Source organism: Alligator mississippiensis, chromosome 4 (genome assembly GCF_030867095.1).
Source record: "Alligator mississippiensis isolate rAllMis1 chromosome 4, rAllMis1, whole genome shotgun sequence".
Lineage (NCBI taxonomy): Eukaryota > Metazoa > Chordata > Crocodylia > Alligatoridae > Alligator > Alligator mississippiensis.
Window position 1 is genome coordinate 13,316,537 of NC_081827.1, and position 22,920 is coordinate 13,339,456.

General features: G+C 45.8%; 1 protein-coding gene across 1 annotated transcript in view; it reads right to left on the bottom strand.

Moving 5' to 3' along the window:
* The window catches only part of USP6NL (USP6 N-terminal like), a 233,159-nt gene that overhangs the window by 209,034 nt on the left and 1,205 nt on the right, over positions 1-22,920 (bottom strand). The window contains exon 2 of the mRNA XM_019487572.2: positions 1,569-1,658. Within this exon, the coding sequence (XP_019343117.1) occupies positions 1,569-1,584 (16 nt within the window). The 5' untranslated portion in view covers positions 1,585-1,658. The remainder of the gene's footprint in view (positions 1-1,568; positions 1,659-22,920) is intronic.

Consider the following 22,920-nt stretch of genomic DNA (forward strand, 5'->3'; position numbering starts at 1 on the left):
AACAATGCCAAAAATGTCTGTATATCTCTGTTGATATAGTAACTATGCTCTAAAAGGAAGGAAGATGCGTCTGACGCAACAAATATCAATTCTGTTCATTGGGCACTGAAAGCATGCTTGATGTTGTATAAAACAAAGGAAGATGAACCCAGCAGAGAAAAACAAACCAGGATATATAGGTTTATGAAATGCCTGGATTACTTAATAACAGCTACCCAGAAAAAGATGCCATGTACGTAATGCTATACATATTATAAATGAAAGCAACTCACCAGATGTAAACAGGTATGTGAAAGAGAACACTGCTAACTTTACACAAACCCTCTCAGCCTACTAACAGTTTCAGCCAGAATAGCTGCTACGTGACAAAGTTTCGCAAATTGAATAAACTGAGCCTGATAATGGTTAGCTGGAAATCTTCAAGAGGAGGCTGGACGGTCACCTCGCTGGGGTCACCTGACCCAAGTTGTTTTTCCTCCCTAGTGTGGGGGGCTGGACCCGATGATCTTGTGAGGTCCCTTCCAGCCCCTAACAAACTCTGAATCTATTAATCTAATCTATGAATCCATGTTTTGTTTGTTTTTTAAATGGGGGAAGGACAGGCCACTCACATATGTCAACTCCAAATATTTTTTGTGAACAGAACACTTTCAAAACCTAGTAAAGAAATGTACATTTCTTTTAAACTGAAGCAAGTTTTACAGATCTTTAATACCTGATAGGGGTGTGTGAAGCAAGCCATATTTGGATTCAGATTCGGCCCGAATCGGGGGACAGTGATGCAATTCTTTGATTCAACTTACTGTTCCAATTTGATTTGGCCGAATCCGAATCTGAAGATTCGATGCCAATTTGGAGAATCAGTGATTTGGCCATAGACACAGCTTTAAATGGTTTTTCTACATAACTTGAGGTACCAGGCATGGCTTGTGAACACTGAGATTGTGAGGCGGATGGAGCATCCCACAGGAGCGCAGGAGGGCCCTCCACGTGCTCAGTGGCAGACCCAGAAGTGGACTGGAAGTACTTCTGGGTCCACCACCGAGCTTGCAGGGGACATCCGCTGTGCCACCCTGGCTCAACAATCACCCACAGGAGGACCCTGGGTACCCCCCGCAACAGCCAGGAGGTACCAGTCACCAAGCCAGGGGGCAGGGCGGTTCCCCCACCCATTCCCCGGTAGACCTGGAAGTGGACCAGAAGTGTTTCTGGTCCACTTCCAGGTCTGCTGCCAACCGCATTGGGGACCCCCCCACGCTCCCATGGGACACTCCATCTGCCCCACAATCTCAGTGTTCGCGAGCCACCTGGTACCTTAAGGTATGTAGAAAAAAAATTTAAAGCTGTGTTTATGTCCAAATCATTGAATCTCTCCAAATCCATTTGGAGGGTTCCAATTTGATTTGGAGATATTAAAGGGTCTCCTGATTCAATTCAGATCCGGAGATTCGGCCACCGAATCGGGCTGAATCTCTGTCAAATCGAATCACTGACCGAAGCTTCGCACAACCCTAATACCCGAGTACCAAAAATTATGAAGATATGGTATAATGAAGGAATATACTCACTCATGACTGGAAGCATCTTTGCATGTAATCCAAATTAATTACTGAAGCAAGGTATCTTGTTGGAGAATATTTCTCAGAGGTATACATGTCCTGACCATCAATGGTATTCATTGAAGAGGGGCGGGAGGAAAAAAAAAGAAGAGAGAAAGAGAGATTGAATTTTAAAAATTGTAAAAACGATACTAACAATTAATGATTCAGATTTCCATCTTCTTTGTGAAAGCACCTCACAAAAATAAATCAATCTTGGTCAGACTCTTGAATTTTATCAATCAATTTTATCATTTTGTGATATGAAATAACATTTTAAAGTTTAATCTTCTGAAGTTTTCACTCTTATAAATAGTGATTCTAGCAGGTCTTCAGGGGTTAGCTCATAAAACATAATGGCTTTCTTATGGGTAATAAATGTTCACAAAGCATGAAAGATACAAGATTGATCTGTTTTTTCTAGTTACTGTAAAAATTATTATAAAATGTCATATTCCTACCCACTAAATTCAATTAAGTAAGAAGATTTAATAAGAGAAATTCTGTATAATGATACAACCACACACAATTTAGCAAATATAAAATGGTTTTAGCTCCAATTTCTAATATTTTTCCTGGAAACTAAATTCTAAAAAGTGACAACTCCATCTAGTGAGCGTAAAATATCAGACTTGTCAAATATATAAATCCAAATCTGAACAACACATCTGAACAACACATCCAGGAAGGCCAGATGTTGATCCTTTAACAATACGTGCCTGGTTTTCCCCAGAGCTAAACATGCAGCACTAAACTAATGTACAACAGAGAAGGCACAGCAAGTACACTGTAGAATGTTTATTGAATAATCTCCATCCTGCTGTTATAAACAATTTCATACAGATGTATAAAAGTGGATAAATAGGTAGGGATGACTGAATTTCATAGTTAAATTAAAACCAAGACAGGGAGAGAGAGAGAGAGAAACCCAAAAATCCAATGTTAAGCTCTCAGGAGAGTTTTCTTTCAATACCTGCTTAGAGATAGGCTTTCTGTAAACTAAACAATATTCTCTAATATGAGCTATTTCTTTTTTTCCAGAACCAAATATACCTTGCACAGCTTGACCACCTGTGCTAGTCAAGCTAAATAATTCCTTCTGCTGACTCAGATTTTAAGACTCAACTCTCTTGATCTCATGAGGCTTAAAGAGAATACAAACATACAGAGACAATTATCCAACTTCTTAAAAAAGTGTGACTGAGCATAACATTTATGGATTCACAGAAAATGTCAACAACAACAACAACAAACAGTGGAAAGGTTGCATTTAGATGGTGGCGATCAGCTCCAACTGTTGGATCAATTGCTAAAACAAGCATTAGGATTGAACATTGTGGCACTGCGGCACTGTAAGAGTGCGGCACTCTTACAGAGCACAGAAAGGAAAATACAGCAGAAGGAAAATGCAGAGAGGCAGCTTGCAAGAGGGTAGATATGCTACCATACTACAGAAACACTTACGTTACCATATTTCAGCGGTAACAGCAGTGATGGCAATCCCTCACGGTCAAGGATGATCACCATTCGAGGTACACCGATACATCGGTTGCACGTCAGATCAGCACCGATAACAGGAAAATTAACATTATTGGCCATCAGCTTTTTTTGGCCGATAATGTCACTGATAACTGCCACGTGCACGTATGCAGCTGCAGCATGCATGCAACCAGGAATGCAGCCTGGCAGCTTGAAGAGTGGCATCTGGCCAGTAAGTCTGCATGGGGAAAGGGGTGGGGCGGAGGGCAGATGGAGGTCCCCACAGTGAGGGAAGGACTGGGGCAGGGGCAGAGGCTACTCAGCCAGGGTGGTATGAACCCAGGATCAGGACAGACCCACGGGTGGTTCATCCCAGAGGTGTGTAGGGGTGGAGAGTGGGAGCAGCTCCCCAGCACTGTGCCCATCACCAGGGGAGGCATGAGGGGGCATGTGTCCCACCCCCCACCCCGGATTTTCGTGCAGAGCAAGAGCGGGTTGCCTGCTGTGGGCTCAGGGTCAAGGGCTCTTGCCAGACTCTTCCTGGAGGGGGTGCTGAGCCACAGCTGCATTCGGGGTGGTCAGGAGCAGGGCAGGCAGCAGCGGTGCTGGGAGGGGGGAGTATAGGGAATTTTGAGCTGGCTGTAATCCACCCTGCAGCCCACCCCCCTCCCAACAGCCCCAGCCCAGCCCCCTCAACCAGAAAGAGGTCAGCACAGCCCCTGGCCCCGAGCCCACCCTTACCCTGCACACAAATCCGGCCTCCCCTGAGGGTGTGCACAGCAGTGCAGAGAAACCCCTCTTCCCAATTTGGACACATGGGGTCAGTCCAGAGACCCACAGGCCAGATCATACAATTCAATGTATCATGTCTGACGTCCCTGTTATAATTCATTTTAAAGAACTGTATTGCATATATACTTTTCAGATTTATGCTTGGAGAGAAGCACTTTGGGGAAGTCAGATTTAAGAGCATTGCATGGTTACCAAATGTGCTGTTATTGTTATATCAAAAGAAGTGCATGTTTATTACTGTGTGGTAAGATGCTGGGGGTTTCTAAATAGGCATCAACTATATTGCTGGCAGGTAACACCCTTAATTTAACAGAAAAGCTTCAGCAATGAGAGATTATTCTCTTAGAAACACTAACATTAAAAAGTGTTATGTAATAATCTTCTTGTAAGAGAGGCAGGAAGGCACTCTTACTAGCTTGTTGTGAAGACTGGCTCCTAAAAAAAAAAACAACTTTCTTTTTGTAAAATATTGAACCAAGGTCCTTTTATGCATCCCTTCTGACTAGGCGGATACAAGGTAAATATCTTATACCACTTCCTCTTTTCCAGAAGTGTTAATCCTAGTATCCTAGTCAGTGTCTCTGTTAATAACGTTACCATACTTGGTTGAAATGCAAATTATTTAAGAGCTCAGCAACACTGACAGTTGCCTCTCCATATGCCTCTATATTACAAGCAGTAGCTCTTATCTTTAAAAAAGATCATTGGGGTATCTCAACTGTGAGAAGCATTTTACGTCAACAAAATCAATTTTTACTTAAAAAAAATGAAATAATTCAAATAATCTTGCCACACCCAGCACTATCCAACCTTACATTAAACGTTCCCCTTGTAAACTGTAATTTCTCTCTCAGCGTCATATTTAGTAAATTAATGTCGCAGGGCACTTTGGTACCCCTGCTCCTAGAAAGGAGGAACTGCCAGGGAGCAAGTGAGCGCGCCCTGGCCGGACATGGCGAGCCCAGCTGAGGCTGGCCCAGGTAATGAGCGCAGCTGCGGGTTGCCTGAGCAACCAAGTGGAGCCAGCTGCCTGTAGGGGGCAGGGCCTGGCCCTTATAAAGCCCAGGGCTGAGGCCAGGCTGGCAGTTCTCTGCCAGCAGCCTGGGAGGTAGGAGCTCTGAGAGTGAGGATGTGGCAAGTACAGCTCATGATAGCCCTGGAGGCTTGAGCTATGATGATGAGTTATGGCCAGGCGGCTTGCATTTGTGTTACAGCCTAGGGGCTTGTGGTTTTGCTTTGTGTTTGTGTTATTACTCCCGGAGGCTTGGGCGAGGCTGTAGGGGTTGGAGGAGGCCTCAATCACAGGGACCCCAGAGAGTGTGGGGTGCCCTAGTGCCAGGGAAGGCGCAGCTCGCACGCCAGTGTATGAGCAACTGGCGGCGAGGAGCGCGGCCAGTGGGTTGCGGGCGCAACCCGTGGGTTGCAGACGGGGACCTAGACCCCGGATTGCGCGTGGGGGAACATAGACCCCGAAGGCGCAGCTCGCATGCCACTGCGCAAGCAGCTGGCGGCGAGGAGCGCGACCAGTGGGTCGCGGGCGCAACCCGTAGGTTGCGGACGGGGACCAAGACCCTGGATTGCGTGTGGGGGGAACATAGCCCCCAGCCCCAGGAAAGGGGCGGTATTACTGAGTAGCCCAGTGTGGGCACGGCGAGCCCCAGAGAAGGGGGGAGCGCCATACTGAGCAGCCCTAGAGAGCGGGGCCATACTGAGTAGCCCATTGTGGGCACGGCGAGCCCCCAGAGGGGGGGGAACGCCCTTGTATGTTATTGAGTAGCCCAGTGCGGGCACGGCGAGCCCCAGAAAGGGGGAACGCCATTGTGTATTATTGAGTAGCCCAGTGCGGCGCGGCGAGCCCCCAGAGAGGGGGAACGCCCTTGTGTATTATTGGGTAGCCTAGTGTGGGCGCACGGGCATAGTGAGCCCGGCTGCAGGCTAGTGCGGTAATCCCCCTCAGACCAAGGCAGGGCGCTGCGGTTGCCCCTGAGAAGACAAGGAGTAGCAGCGCAGGGAGCCAGAGTCAGGGAGGGTATCCGTGCAGTTGGCCCATAGGACCGGAGGCCCGCTGGAGAGTCCCGGAGCAGAACCACACCGGCAGGGGAGGCCCAGAGTGGGCCAGGCAAGAGTCCCAGCAAGAGGCTGGGCATGAGAGAGGAGGCCCGGGAAGCGGGCGTATAGACCGAACAACGTCCATTACATCTGCGAGGTTTGGGGCGTGGTATTAGGGGCTGGTAGGAGCCACGCATAGCCCATAAGGCTAGGGCGCTTGGGTAGCGCCCATTGTATGGGGAGACCCACAAGGGGTCCAGGAGCTGACAGGCCCGAGGAAACACAAGGTAGCCTCCCTATTACATATATTCCATCAAGACGTGGCAGGCGAGAATGGAGGGTGCCCTCGGGCCGGAGTAGCGCGGTGAGAGGGCCTCAAGGAGATCACGGCCCTCCGCGAGGACCCCGTCGTGACAATTAAATTACAAGATATTACATTCTTGTTCTAAGCAGTTTGTGTCTATGCAAAGATAAATCATAAAGCACAAGGAGACTATTACAATTTTAATGATTAGAAATTCAGCTGTTACAGATCTGGGAATACTCCTATTTTTGTACAATTTTAACTTAACATGGAAAAAGTTTCAACTAAAAATGTTTCTTTCCAAAAAACTCCAGGAAGCAGAAAAATCACAGAAGACTGTATGCAATATCCACAGTTTGAGAGTCAATATATAAAATCTTGATAAATTTAGCTAACCAGAGCCCATTACAGGTAAAGTACCATAGTTCACTAGTGTAATCTACCTTCCCCATTAATCCAAAATGTATTTCCTTTCAAAGATGACAAATGCACAACTTTCCCAAGAATATATCTAAAACTTTAAAAATTTCATTTTTTGTTTCCTCTTAGTCATAAATTCTTAGCTTCCAAGTCATGTAATGAGAGGGCAAAGAGAATACTGGCTTACAGACAATTTCAATAAATAAAAATGATCATACAAACTCAATTTGAATCTGCAGTAAGAAGTTATAAATCGGTAAAAATAAATGAAGTTCTATAGTTAAAAAGACGAAGCAAAATCACCTAAGTGTAGCATCACTAAAGAGAAACTTGTTAAATCTTATTTGTGCACCTAGTGCTCTGCTGTTCTAGGAGATCAGAAATGCCCAAGACTAATAAAACACCAATTCCTTGATAAAGGAGTCCTACTAAAAACCTATGCACAGTCACTGACTGACTACACATGAGGAAGCACAAATCAACAATGACACACCCTCTTCTTTGTTCATTGCAGAAATATTTACACTACAAGGAAGAGTTCAGCAAAGTGCTTTCAGATCTGGGCAATACTGACCTAATATACGGCAGCCCAAACAAGCTCAACTTGTGGGTCACAACCCAAAAGTGGATTGCAAGAATATATGAAAGGGTCACAAACAAACTTTAAAAATGTATTTTCTTTAAAGGAAAAAAAGCAGGGGAAATGGTGGGTTTCCCCTTGCAGGCTGGCAGAGTTTCCGGCTGCTTGGGCCCCCCCGCCCTACACACTGTGGGGCTGGGGCCTGGGGGAAGGAGGCAGTGGGTCAGGAGTGAGGGGCACCAGGTTGGGACTTGCCATCAATGTTTTCAAATGGGTCCTGGTACAAAAAAAAGTCTGAGAACCACTGGTTTAGAGGCCAGAAATACACGAGTTCACTCAGACGCTTACCAATCATACAAAAGTGATTTTAGATAGCTTTATACACAGCTGATCCCCAATGAAAGGGGCTTTTCATGATGAATGAGGACCCTATTTTCCCTCCAACAATATCCCCTCTAAGAGCAAAAGCCCAGCCAGTCTAATAGCTGAGTTTCTAGGAAGGTGCCTGTTCCAAACCAAAATGAAACAAGTGGAGTTATTCTTTACAGTTCAAGAGATAGGTGTCAGGACAGCGTTTTACAGTGGTTTCAGTCCAGATCCCTGCAGACAGGTGTCCACATGACCAAAACCACCCTGAGGTTCAACAATTGGCTCCTTTGTCAGCAGGCTCAGCACAGCCCGGTAACTGAGAGCGCCACAAAATCTGCCAGCTGGGTGGAAAGCTTGTTTAGCCGCACCACCCGGATCTCTGCCAGGCTGCGGACAGAAGTGCTCCACTCCCCAGGGCTGCCAGGCAGGCGCCAGCTCCCACAGGAGAGGAGCCCAGTCCTGGGCAGCTCCACCATTATGGGTGCCAGCGTTCACGTGTCAGCAGACCCTGCTTAGCCAAAACCCCCAGCCCTCGAGCAACACCACCAAAAAGCACCCCCAAAATGCTTTGTTGCCCTGGTAGGAGCCCCTGTGGCCTAGACAGAGAGAGCACCAGAGAGACCCCAGGTCACCCAAAATGCCCTGGTGCAAACCCCCAAGCTCCCAGCAGTGAGGGCATCACAGAGCTTTGGATCACCCAAAATGCCCCATTGCCCTGGGCACCAGATTAGCCAAGCCCCTGAACAGCATCACAGCAGTGTGCACGTGGGAGCTTTTGGGCATCAACCTCCCCCCTGCCCCCCCACCGTTCCCTGCCTCCTCCCCTGGAAAGGACAGGTCCTGCCCATACCAGGAATAATGTAGCACAGGGGCCTACCCACCCCCATGCAAATACAGTGCTCTGGCTCCGCACCCCTGTGGGAGGAGGAATGGAGGGGTCTGAGTCGCCCCCCCCCCCAGCAGTAGTAATGGAGGCATCCAGCTCCCCTGTGACCCCCCATAAATAGCAGCGCAAAGATGGGGTCCCATCCCAATCCTGTCCCTACCTTGCTCTGGCCTCACTCCTCCCGGGGCCTCCATCTGCCTCCTCCCCACATCACTGTCCTGGGACTGGTGACCTCACACCAGCCAGGAAGTGGCCGGTGCAACACCTACTCCAGGCTGCTATGGAAACGCACCTCCCCTCCTTCCGCCCCGCTGGACACACCACAAGACACTCCCACCATTGCCATCTTGGCTCACAAGGCTGGGGGCACCAAACGCTGCACCTCAGGGCACCACTGCCACCATCTTGGCCTCACAGCGAGGTTGAGGGGAGCCCAGCTGGTGGGGGAGGTACCCCCTGCTGGGCTGCCTGCTCCTCGCCCTGCGCAGGACCCAGTCCCACCTGAGGGGCAATTTACCCCAGCACTGCCCTCAGCCTGGGCAGAGGACACCTTGCCCGCATCCTCAGTCCCCCTCTTGCAGGACAGGGAGGGTTGGGGGGGCAGTTTTTTAACCCAGTTAAAAATACCACCCTCCCCATGCGGAAGTCAACAAAAAGGGAGCGCAGGTTTTGAGGCACCAGTCCTGAGGAGACGTTGGCCCCAAGGGTGAGGACAAGGCACAGAGGACAGAAAATAGTCCAACAGAAATGCTATCTCCATGCTAGTGCTTCAGGGGCTCAGCTGGATGGCTGCCCTAGTGAAAAAAAGTGCACTATCAGTCAAACGTTGGCAAGAATAAAAGATGTCTCAGGTTGGCAACACTGCTTGTGCCCCACCCAGCAAGGGCCTCTACTAACACACAGTGTTATAGTGAAACAAGCATTCCTTACGATTGCCTTTAAGTTAGGCAACATCAGCTGCATAAAATTTCAGATATTGTTAACTATTTCACAATATGCCCCCAGCCCCAGCCGGGGCCTCTACTCACCCACACACCTGGATGCCCCTGATTACACCATGCTCATCCCTCAGCTTTACCCACGCCAGCTCTGTTCCCCCATCCCAGCTCAGACCCCGAAAGAAGTCTACCGAGGACACAGCTGTATTACAGGTAGCCTGGGGGACAGCAGCAGCATGTGGCTGAGAGAACGCTGCCTGTAGGGCACTGGGCTCCTGCTGGCCCACGAGGCAGTCCTGCTGAGCTCTTTGGAGCTTCAATCAAGCTGCGGCTGCTTAGTGTTTTACTGACTGCTGACATATTTTTATGGACTTTACTAACAGCCATTTTTAGCCTGTTTTTTTTTTTTTTTACTGGCAGTCAGTAAATTTACTGGCAGTTTGGTAACCCTGCTCTGGAGGGTAGGGCTAGGAGGCAGAATAACACAGGTAGACTGGACAACTGGTCTGCAATCAACTGCATAAAATTCAGCCAGGACAAGTACAAAGTTGTGCCATTGGGATGGAATAATTACATGTACAAATACAGACTGGAGAAAGACTGGCCAGGCTGCAGTTCTGCAAAGAAGGACCTGGAGGTTATAGTGGACTAGAAGTTAAATATGAGCCAACTGTGTGCTCTTGTTGTAAAAAAGCCCAACAGCATAGTGATTTGTATGGACAGGAGTGTCACTTGCAAATTAAGGAAAGTGAATTTTCCATTCTATTCAGCACTGCTGATACCTCACCTGGAGTACCATGTCCAGTTTTGGGCCCCATGCTTCAAGAAAGATGTGGACAGATTGGAAAGAGTCTAGCAGAGAGCAACAAAAATGATTAGAGGCCTAGGAAGCATAACTTATGAGGAAAGGCTGAAAGAGCTAGGGTTATTTAGTCTGGAGAAGAGAAGATTGAGGGGTGGATTTGATTACAGTCTTCAAATACCTGAAGGACAATTACAGAGGATGGAAATGGACTTTTCCCTCTCTCTCTAGGGGACAGGATAAGGAACAATGGCCTCCAGCTACAGCAGAGGAAATTTAAATTGGAGATTAGGAGGAACATTTTGACTCGGAGGATGGTCAAATGTTGGAACTGGTTATCTAGGGAACTTGTGGAATTTCCGACCCTGGACATTTTCAAGAGCAGGTTAGACAGACCCTTGGCTGGGATGGTTTAGTTAGGAACAATCCTGCTTTGAGCAGGGAACTGAACTAGAGGAGCTCATGAGGTCCCTCCTAGCCCCTATTATTATATCCTGACTGACAGATATTATTCCCCTTTTAGAAACAGAGACAATGAGGCACATGAAGAGTAAGCACTGGAATGGGTTACTTAGAGAGGTGGTGAAATCTCTGTCCTTGGAGGTTTTAAGGTCCAGCTCAACAAAGCCCTGGATGGAATAATCTAGTTTGGGATGGTCCTGCTTTGAGCAGGGGGTTGGACTAGATGTGATCTCCTGAGGTCCCTTCAAACCCTCATTTTCTATGTGTCTATGATTTTCAAGGTGATGCCTACCTAAGCAGCAGACAAACGTACCCAGGAGAACAACCATCCTCATCCCACACCTTGACTACTAAAAAACACCACCTCCTTCACTTGGGGACTGCTGAAATTTAGTGTTCAACCTTTTTACTCTTTTCTGCAGTCACTAACAACATTGTGAAGGAACTTTACATAGTATCATCAACTTACATTTTCATGTAGATGAAAATTATTCTCTGTTAAAATGGTATATCTAGTAATGTAACTCTTCAGGACCAGGACAGCCACGGGTCCCAGCCTACACCTGCATACACGAGAACATAAGATACCATATGTACAGCAAAAGGTATGGTAGTGTGGCATCTAGACTAACAGGATCAGAGATACGAGCTTTCATAGGCAATAGGCTACTTCATCAATACTATGAATGGACTAGTGGAAAGAAAGGGTTTTATATAGAGGGGAAAGGGACAGAGGGTTGGGACACTGCTGAGACAGGTACAAAGTAGGTGGATTGGATCAGGTATGGTGAACACAGTGTGGCGAAGTGGGGCTCCCTGCCTAGCCACAGTGCTAGGTTCCCCACTTGCCTTTGGGCACGCCTCCCACCTGACTCTCCTGCCACACCTTGTTCTTATTAATTACAATGTTAATTAAGTGGGAGGCTGCCCATTTTATGCCCCGATGCCAGGGGGTGCTATCTGCAGCTCCGAACCTTCCCTACACCACAGCCCATGCCTCGCAGATGGCATCCAGCTGTTAAGTCACACCAGCCCCACACTGGGCTCCAGAATCCTCCTATCAGGACCCCGCTTTGATCCCTCTGCTCAGGCGGCCTACTCCACCATCATTCAGGCTGCCGAGCTCCCTGTAGCTATCTCCCCTCTCAGGCGTGGTCCCCCAGGAACCTTTCGCCACACAGGCCCCGGCCTCACCTCCAAAGCCAGGCAGGACCCCACGCCCTCTGCTCTGGACATCCCTTGCAGTGGGCCCCTGGCCCTTTTGACCTTCCTGGTCCTGTCCCCGGCATTGACCAGTCAAGGGGGTACTCTACCTCCAGCCTCTCACTAGCCCCACTCTCTCTCTCGGGTCCACCTACCTGGATGTGGGAGCTGGGGTACCTCACACCACAACTGGTGCTCCAGGGTCTCACAGGGGACTCTCATTCCCCATCTGGAGCAGCAGGTTGTGGTGCTACTTAAGATCTTACTTTTGACCCACACTTGGCCTCCCAGCAGTGGAGGACTTACCAGGGTTAGGACTCACCCCTCTCTCTCTGGGGCTGAGCCCCCTTTACTTGGCCTCTGGCCCAAACTTCAGCCTCAAGCATCTGAAGACCTACCTGGGCCTATTCTTCTCATTCAGGGCTCCACACCACCCCTCACCTGGGGCTCCACACCACCCCCTACACTCAAGGCTACTCATCTCTTCCCTCGGGGCTCCACACCACCCCTTCGCTTGGGGCTACTCATCTCTGCCCTCTTTACTCAGGGCTCCACACCACCCCCTTCGCTTGGGCTCATGGGGCTTTCTTCCCCAGCAGGCTCAGGTGGCCACCGCCATGCCTGGCCCCAACTGCCTCCAGTGTCGCACAACCCACCCGAAGGTGAGGGCGAGGTTTAAGGAGCCCTTACCCACCTTCCACTGGGGTGATCACTGTCCTGGCACTTCCTGGGGGCTCCCGCTCCACTGAGAGCCCCACCAGACCACCCACTCCTGGCAGGATGCAGTTTTAGGTCATGCCCAGGACCAGAAGCCTCCTGACCATCCCCTACAGCTCCTACCCGTACCTCCAGAATGATACCCAGAGCCTCACAACCAGACAATGTTACTACCTCCCCAACCAGTAGGGAACTGAGCTCTTTATATAGGCAGCCAGAGATCTAAAATGGCTGCCTTAATCAAGCACCTGCTGGCCGCTTAGCTTTGGTCTTGAAGTGGCAGGCACCAACAGTGCCCTGCCACACACAGCAGTCAGGGGTAATGTTCCTTATGGCTTGTAAGCTGTCCTGATGTGTGCAGAGATGTAACATCCATGGTAGCTAACATGGTGTTTGCTAGAAGTCTGTCAGCGGATACTAGCTTTTTAAGGAATCTGTGGTGTCCTTCAAATAGATGGTATCTCTCTGTAATCCTCTTAGCTGTGTGCAAATAATGTATGTATTTGCTCACACTATATACTTTATTGCAAATAATTCTGAACACAAGTAATTAGAAGAAAGAATTCCCCATAACAATGTGATAGCTAATATGAATATTTGAGAATGTTTTATAAGCTTCTCAGAAAGCCACAGTTATGTCATTACCAGAAAACCTACTTTAGGTTAAAAAAAAAAGAGATTGTGGTTAAGAGGAAAGTTAAAGCAGTAATTCAATCATGTATGACAAATAAAAAGAAGTCAACAGCAATTAATGCAAATTAGAAAATAGCAAAAGTAGAACAAGGATGGGGGGTTACCAATGAGAAATAAACAACCTCTAGATTAAAAGCAAGAATGTTTCTAAACATATCAAGGACAAAATAATGAAATGGGTGTGTTACTTGCTGAAGGTGGTTAAATTGTCAAGAATGACACAAGAAAACCTAATATTTAATAAATATTTTTGTTCTGTATCTTGAAAAGACTCTGACTAATGTAGTATAATGCTTATGAAATTACTATATTTATTCTCATACCACACTTGCCATTTTCCTGACAATTAGCAACTGAAAATAGAGGTACCTATCTAAAACAAGGGCATTAGTTCAGAATGGTTTGATTAAATAAGAAAATACTTTTTTTTCCTTCATTCTGCCATCCCAAGATAAGATTCATGTCTTATTTGGGGGTACGTGGTATGCAAATAAATATGGTATGCTCCAACGGTAACCAAAGAGAATGCTAAATGTAATCTACATAAGATAGCCAAAGAGAATGCAAAATATAATCTACTCAAATATTTTTAAAGTAGCAGGTCCAGATAATTTGGACACATCTGTGGAGCTCTCTCAGTCACCAATACTAATTTTTGCTAAGCCTTGGACTATTAGTAAAGCTCCAGAGGACAAGACATACCATACGTAAGGTTGTGCCAATATTCAAAAGGATATATAAGATGACCTAAACAATTGTAAGTTAGCCTGACGTTAATCACAGGAGAAATAATGGAGCTGTTGATATGGCACTCAGAGAATTAAAGAATGATAATGCAATGAATGTATTAACATTGCTTCATGGCAAATAGATCTTGTCAAACAATTTAGATATTTAATAGATTACAAAAATGGTCAGTAAAGGTAACCTCTTTTCTAACTGGTGTTAACAATTACGTGCATTTTACAGTTGTTCAAGCTCTTGTATGCTAAGCTTCAATGCCCCCCTCTGCTTCCTTCGCCCCACCCTGATCTTGCAGAAAAAATAATTGAGAGATCTCACATGGTCATGTTTCTCAGAGCTGGAACTAGAAGTCAGATGTTTAATACGGCAACCACCAGCTCAGCTGCACAACTGCTTAGAAAAAATCTGGGTGATATATATGCTTGGATATGAGATGGTAGCATTGATTACCCTGTTTGACACAAGGTAAATAATTACAAAAGATAATGCAGCGGAGATTCAGACTGGCATTAATGTGCATCTTCTAACATCATCTCAAATTAAGGAAGAAAAACAGTGGAAAATGGCAATGATTTGCTGGATTGCAAATATTTCAAAAATTAATTGCAATTAAGTGGCCTGTCAGCACCCCAAAAGCCCCACGGGGCTTATGGTAGCCCATTCTGACTCCTTCCAATTTAAAGTCTAAAATTTTAAACGAGACAATTAAGAAGCTGTTTGAATATAAAAACACATTTAGGTTTCTTTGAGCTGGGGATTTGTTCCTTCCCTGAATGGCTAATTATTTAAGATAAATGTCTTCCAAAGGGAGCTTTCTCCTCGATGTAAGCTGTCTCTTTCTACTTCCTACACTTCAAACTATATATCATAATTTTCTGCTTTCCATGTGATCCTTGGGTTTTTTGATCTTATGTTATAAGCAGGACTGCAAACGTATTAAAATGGGAGTTTTCAGAGAGGCTGAACGTGATACAGTATCACACTTCTGTTATCAATATTCTTATAAATTCACAGATGACATCTACGCAAACACTCCATTTTTATTTCAGGTCTTAATCTGAGAAGTATTGGTGTAATCATTCTTATTTATGCAGAATCAAAAATGGGTACAGTTCTTTATGAACAAGAGAGACAGGGTCAGCTTCTCAGCTGGTCTTCCTATTGAAGTCAATAGAGGTGCCTCAATTTACATCAACTGAGAAGCTGGCCCATGTGTCTCACTTATCAAACAGGTTACACTCAAGTACAGATTATGCAAGGTCTGACATCCTCAATTCTTCCTCATGTCAGAGGAGGTGGAGGCACAGAGCATCCTGCTGAACAGCGCCTCAGCCTGTAACATCTTTATTTAGGACCAATGCTGCAAGATCCTGAGCACCCTGTACTGCCACTGACATGACTGCTGTAATAATCAAACAGCTCTATATACCACAGAAGAGACTATCAGACTAAGTTGTGTCTATAGTAAAAGAACCTCTTCCCTGTAACTTTGTGATCCTTTCTGCTTACAGCAAGACAGAGGTCATTGATCTGAGCATAGACTGTATGATCTTTATAAGCAAGTGGTTCTCAGCATGCTGGGCCCTTTGTCTTTACCCTTCCATAAAAGCTGGTTCCTCTTTTATTTTTTTATTTTTTTAAAAGAACAGACTTTAAAAAAAAGTTGTGAAACCATCAGTACATGTAGAAAACCATCCAAAGTAATCACAACTTCGTACACCCATCTTGTCCATTCTCAAATCCTTCATAGAGTCTGGCACCATAGTATCCAGGGACTTCCCAAGGAAACTCGCTTCACCCTGAAAGATTCTCTGGTGGACATCAAACTGACAGGAGGCTGTGCTTGGGGTACAATTTTTAGTGCCTTCATTGTTCTACTTACGATGAAAAAATTACTAAAGAGAAAAACCTTGCAGTGTGGTCTAGTCTTCTGACTCTCTGGACTTGCCTCATCTCCTTTCACAATTAAACTCCTTCAACTGAGTGCATCTTATTTCTAGTTCTTACATGCTGTACCCTGGCCTTTGTCAGCTGATTTGAGGGTCATGGATAAAGATGTAATCACTGATGTAGTTAAGTTCCAACACACTGATGGCTTTCAAAATCAAATTGGCAGCAAGAGTGGACTTGGGAGCCAAGGGAAGAATCATAGCAGCAACATTTGCAGCACTGAGGAGGTCCTATTGTGCAAGGAACTGGACAAATACATACAAAGTCGGTGCCTGGAAGAGCTTAGATGATGTATTCTTGGGCAAAGAAGACTGAAGAAATGGAAGCAATTTGCTGGATATAAAAAATGTTAAAACACTTTCAAGTGAACACGTTGAAATTCAACACATGCTTTTCTGGCATGAGGAATTTCCACTTTTGTTTGCAGATCACTTATGAGGTGTCTGATTTGCTGCTCCAGTCTGTGTCACTAGAAATATAAACCATTTATTCATAGCCATGTAGCCCCGAGAGCAGCTTAAGAGTACCCGCAAGTGTCTGAACAAACACAAGCAAGGCCACTTTTTTATTAGCCTCAAATTCAAAGTTACTGTTCATCCTTGAAGCATTGTCACTTTTGAAGTCTACACTAAACATTACAAAGGATACTATTTGCAAAACAACTGATTTCATATGAACTTGTTATAGCCCTGGACACAGTAAGTGCTAGACACCTATTCAGTGTCATACAGTACTGCAAATCAATATTTTATAGGGTTAAAAATACTTAACTTTAAAATATTATGGTTTTTTTGTTCCCTTCCTCCCAACCTATAGTGTCAGGGGGTATGCTCATTTCTTGCCTGATCCTGTTCTCTTGGTACACACCAAACTTCCATGGACATCAATGGGTATAAATGAGCGTAATCCCACATGGAGATGAACCCTCTCCAGGTCCCAGGTGGAAGTAATTAAAGACTAGGATGAGCCATGCTCCAGCGCTACAAGAAGTAGACTGCCCATTTAAGCCTTTATGGGCATTTTTACCCATGCATGCATCGCATGCGTTTGTATAAACAGCAAAATGTGCGTCAGCATGCAGAAAATGGAGGTGGCCTGCTTTTGAACTAAAACATATCAAAGGTGTTTTAGTTCAAAAGTGCACCGCTGCCATTTTCTGCGTGCTGACATGCATTTTGCTGTTTATACAAATTCATGCGGTGCAGCACCACGCGCGTCAGCTCGTGTGCAGCAATTAATCGAGTCTGGTCTGATGCGCTGGATCCCCAGCATGCTGCAGCACTAACAGCTATGTGTATACATGCCCTATAAGGCCAGAGCAAAGAGTGGCAAGCTGCTTGGACAACAGACCACCTTGCTGTGCCTCTGGCCTGCTTGGAACTCCTGGCTTGTGGTATCTTGTTCTTGTATCTTGTCCCCTGGCTTGTGCCCTTGCACACAAGTGGCCTGCCCTGACTGCCATGACCTGATCCCTTACAACAGGATCTTGGCATCAGGCAGGAGTGCAAAACCTTTGGTGATGTTAGCGGTTCTAGTTGCCTATGCACTCTAGAGCAGGGGTGGGCAATTATTTGGGCTGGCAGGACCCTAACAGGTTTTGGTGACCTGTTGATGGCCACACCTCTCTCACTCACTCTCACTCTCTCCATCCCTCCTGTCCAGGGCTGTGACCAGCATGGAAGTGTGAACGGTGGCTGCCCCCCCACACTTCCAAGTCCAGACCCAGCAGCTGCCAGCTGCATCCACAGCTGCTCAAACATGACCAGCAGCTTCCAGGTCAAGGATCTGGGCACAGGGTGGGGCGTTGAGGGACAGGCAGGGTGCACTACAGCTGTGGGCTGTCAGAGCCTGCCTACAACTGTAGTACACCCCCTTTCCCCCCAGCCCCCCATATCTGGAGCCCTGATCTGTAAGTTGCCAGCTGCATTTGAGCAGTTGTGGATGCAGCTGGCAGCTGCTGTGTCCAGATTCGGGAGGCAGGAGGGCAGGCTGTGCTACAGCTGCGGACAGGTTTATGCTTCCACTTCCACACAGGTGGCAGCCCTGGCCCAGAAAGCAGGGAGAGAGAGGACCTAGCACACCAGACGCAGCCCTGGCTGCCTGGCACCACGTGGCTGCCAGAACTGCCGCCTGCCCGTGGACTGGATCCATTCACTTGGCAGACACCTGCCCACAGGCCAGATCTAATGAGTTGATGGGCTGCATCTGGCTGTATTTTGTTCTCCCCTACTCTAGAGTCCCCCCTGAAGCTCTACTAAAACTCTCCAGTTTATAGCTGAAGGTGGCGGCTGAACCCATGTGTGTTAGAAATGGAAATGCAACATGGACTTCTAGGGGAACTACTTGTTTTTGCCCTATTAAGCCTTTCCAACTAAATTGGGGCCTTCTTATATTTCTGGCTGCCTAGGTCTTATTTTTGTCCCCTTTGGTTCTGATTATTCATTTGGCCTCTTAACACTTCCATTGTCAACTCACTGCATATGTTTATTTTTATTTGTTTTTTTAGGTTCAGCTCCGTTGATTCAGATGCCAGCTCCTGCATTTGCAGTCCCCAGGCTACCAGACTGGTTTTGGATTATATAGCGCTTTCTGTCACTGCCTGATAAAAGATCTGTTTCTGTCAAAAGAGATTTTTCTCCATCTCCCTGCTTCCCTCTCTTGTTCCGATTTTCTGTCACCTCTGCCATTTTTTCACTTTTCTCCATTAACCACGTCTTGTCTCTTCCTCCCTGTTACCTCTGTTTCATATTCTGTCTCTCTCTTTTTTGTCCCTGCCAGTCTTTATTTGTTCATTTGAATTCAGCCTTCAGTACATTTGAAAAGCCTATAAAGCATATGAACTTAATAAAGCATGGAACATACCCCACTTTTTTCTTGTGATACCAACACACCTTTCCAGCAAATTGAAAACCATACCCGGATACTAAAAAGCCCCGGATAAGCTGTAGGCAACTGGAAACAAGGATATTACACTACAGTTCTCCCCAGGAACAATGTAATGAAAGGTAGCTAGGCATGGAAGTGTGCAAAAATATCAAGGAGCCTCATTCATTAAATCACTTAAGCAGCATATATATGCTTTACTGGTATCCTGAATAAAGGCTTTATGATGTTACCTGATGTGATCCTGCTTCCAAAGCACACAAAAGAAGCAGATCATTAAAGAGGAAAAGTGTCCACAATCAGATGGTTTCATGTACATATTGAGGATAGCAGGGTTGAGCTGAAGCAGAAAAAGAAATGAGCTAGATGTAAGGGGACTGAAGCTAAACCAAAGGTTTACTGGGTATAATGCACAACAATGGAAGATGGTTGCTTGGATTTTCTGATTCCTGGCATGTAAAGCTCACTCAAAAAGATACCTTTTTGTAAACTGAAGACCTGATATGGACAATGAACCTGGAATCCCAAAAATCCATTTTATAACACTTTTACAGAGCACAATTACACTTAAATCTGAAAAAAAATATTTCTATCACTTATCCACTTCCTCCCCCTCTCCTCCAAATCACTGAAACGTTTTCCTTCCAAATTAGCAGAAAGATTCTCCTCTGGGTGACAGAAAGTTTGAATCCCAAAGAAGATTTTTTTAGAAACCTATAAGGAAATTAAAACAGAAGGTTAACGTGTAGGTATTCTTGGCTATAATGTTTGTAACTGCCATGGGTATAACTGCTTGTCTAATGTAGTACAAAAGTGAATCTTTAAAATCTTTGCCATTTGCTCCTGAGACAAGCAGACAGAGAAGTATAAATGATACTGATGGATAAAGGATGGATTCAGGTCACCAAGTAAAGTTCCTTGCAGGAATACCAAAGTAAATTTGATCTTGAGCCTTTTTCCTGACTCTTCTTTTTGCATATTTTAAAATGAACTTATTGAGATTTTTTAACCATAATACAGAATATTTGAAAAGGGAGTCAAGTTTTCTGTTCAACCGCAGGCGATGCAAAAAGACCCCACTGCAAAGCTGTAACTTGCACATCTTTCTCTTCTCCTCTCCAGCTGAAAACTCAGCAAAACCCGAGATGAGGGATGTAAAAGAAGCTTTAAAACACACCGGTAACAGGGCCACTCTGTCAGGTCACTTCTCTCGGTAAACTGAGGCAGCCTGAAGGTGCCCAGGAGGGGCACAACCACAAACACCCTGCCAAAAGAAAAGGAAGTCTGGGCTGCTCCTCCTTTCTCTGGCCACCCCTGCCTGCCAGTCAAAGCATGAAGTTGGTGTAGCAGCCACTAGCAATAGCTCTGCCCTGTCAAATGGTCCCTCTACCACTGACAAAGAAAACCAGCTTTAGGGTAGCCTTGCAGCACTGAAGCCAGGCAAAGCTGTCTAAGCATAGGGATCCACCTAAGGGGTGTCAGCATTGTTTATCATCTCACAAAATCATTAACAAAGCTGAAGGTCTGTGAAAGCCAAGGCATCAGATATCAGGTTTTCATTCATCCCAGATCCCTACTTATCTAAGTAATTTACTGTCATCACTGCCACAGATAGAAGGGGGGGGGGGGGGGAGGGAATCTCCCAAATCCAGCCCATATTCTGGAGTCAATCTGACTTCATTTCAGATCAATCAACCTCAAAAAGGATCAATCTTCTTAAATACCTGGGGGGAAAAAGTGAATTTGTGCAAGGACACACGTACTTTGAGATATATGAGCCAATCGGCTTAAAATGTTGTTTTGCCCTGACCTGACAAGGCTGGCTGTCTGTGGCAAAACATAATCTCTTTTAATATACTACCAGCAATGTGATGGCTGTTTGGAAATGCTTCTAAAATGCAGTTTATCTTGAGGGCTGACACCTTAATAGAAACTATACCGTCTCTTTGGGAACTCTGTTACAAGCCAATATTAATACGGGTTAGTGTTGATTCAGGGGAGAGACAGATGGCAAGAGATGCTATATCAACTTGTCACAGGTTTTGAGCAGGAGTTTAAAAATGATGTGCCTGGCATCTTAATGATGTGCCTCCACCCAGACGAGGCCAGTGGAATCACCTTTTACCAGTCGGCATTACGGAGGTTTGTCCTTTGCATCAATGGCTTTCGTAAGAGGGCCCCTTCTCTCATTTGTTGCTGTCAGCATGATTTAAAGTTGTGCACTTAAGTCTCTGCTAAGCTTCTTTACAAACACACTTGCGCGTAGAATCATAACGGGGAGAGATTATGGGTAATCTAATTACGTTAGGTTGCATTTGAAATACCTCCATATAAAAGTTAAAGGAATACAAGGCTGCATAAAGAATACTTGCTGCAGCTCAGCGTGAAATACTGGAGTACATCAAAACAAGGGAATGCACAGGAAAAGGTTGCATGTTGAACACAAAGCAAAGTTGTCTTTAAAATTTCTGACCTTGAGAACCGGGATGACTCTGGGGGTTAAGAATAGATTATAGAAACTTTTACCCTCTAGGTAAAGGGTATTTTGAAAGCGACCCATCTGGAGACAGCCCCTCCTTACCTAGCAGTCACCACACAAGGCACATCTTTGTAGTATCCACATTTGCAGCTTTAACAAGGCTGTAGGGAGGCTGAACAAGCCCTAAGACTGAAGACTGGTGCCTGCAGGATTTTGGCACTGAATATGGTCACCGAGTCCTGAATATGGGCTGGCTTTGGGACACAAAAGTTTGCACTGGCCTGGCTCTGCCATCGCTGGCTGTGGATAGACAATGGACTTCTGCCCCTGGGGGCCTATAATGTTGCAGTCACAGCACTGATGATATGGAAAGTATTGAGGCCAGAGCTGAAAGGGAAACTGTAACCGTTAAAAGGCATTTAGACCCATCCTTCATTTTTGCAGCATTTGCAAAAAACACAGAGAGTCAAAAATTAGTTTAGGGGAAAGTGAAACTGGCTTTTCTGAACCCCAAAGTGAATTAGATGCTAACAGTGCTACTAACCTGAAGCTCTGCCGGTCCCCAGACCCGCAGTTACATAGAAAGCTATAAGTACCATTTTAGTTGGGGCATGCCAGGGATTGCATGTTCGGACCTAGAACAGTGCTGCGCTTAGGGCAACAGTCTGGACTTAAGCCATCCGGCCAGGTTGCTGGACCCCAGAAACTGTATTCAGGATGGCAGAAAGCTCATGAAATCACCTGTTCTAGTGAGATTTCCACCACTGTGAGTCATATCATAACTGGATCCAGAAACAGGTCCTAGGTAGTTATTACTTCAACCCAAGAATGAAAGATGTGGTTTTCAAGCCCAGCTCTCTCAGGGATGGTATTATTGGATCTGAGGTTCGAGTTCAGTCCCTTCTCTAATTTTAGAGAATGACTGAAACTAAAAAATAAATGTAGATCTGGATTTTGTACCTACCTGTGGGCTCCAAGATTTTATTGTGGTTCATTATAAAAAGTAAAGACCAGAGGCCTTTTTGGCCCATTCCCAAAATGTTGGGCTTTGGGTCTATCAAAAAAAAAAAAAGAGAGGGAGGGCATCTTTGCAGTAGATGTCCCACAGCAACAGAAACAAACACTTTGCAGTCCCAGTTGCCAGCCAGATGGTCCTATGCATTGTTAGATTCCACCAGGGAAAGAGAGGAAGGAAATGTTTTAAAGGGAGATTATGTTATTTTCCCAAAGTCCTTATTATGAAACCTTCCTGAAATGAACTTAAAACCTTGGAAACTCTGCCAGGGGCATGAATGGAACCGGGCAAACCGGAGGCTTAAAGGGACCAGTTAATAACATGGGAAATGTATACCAGCATGCCACTGAAGTCAAGAGCAGACCCAGAGCTGAGTTTCCAGTTTGGGAGCACATATAGAGAAGCACGCTTCCAAATTAAAAAAAAAAAGTGAGACGTAAATAGTTATATTAAAATACATGAGGTTTGTTTCCCCTGAATGGCCCCCAGTTGGGCAGCAGCTGCCTTCAGGCTGAAAGCTGAGAAAGGAGATAAGATAAGCAATTGTGCATGCACCT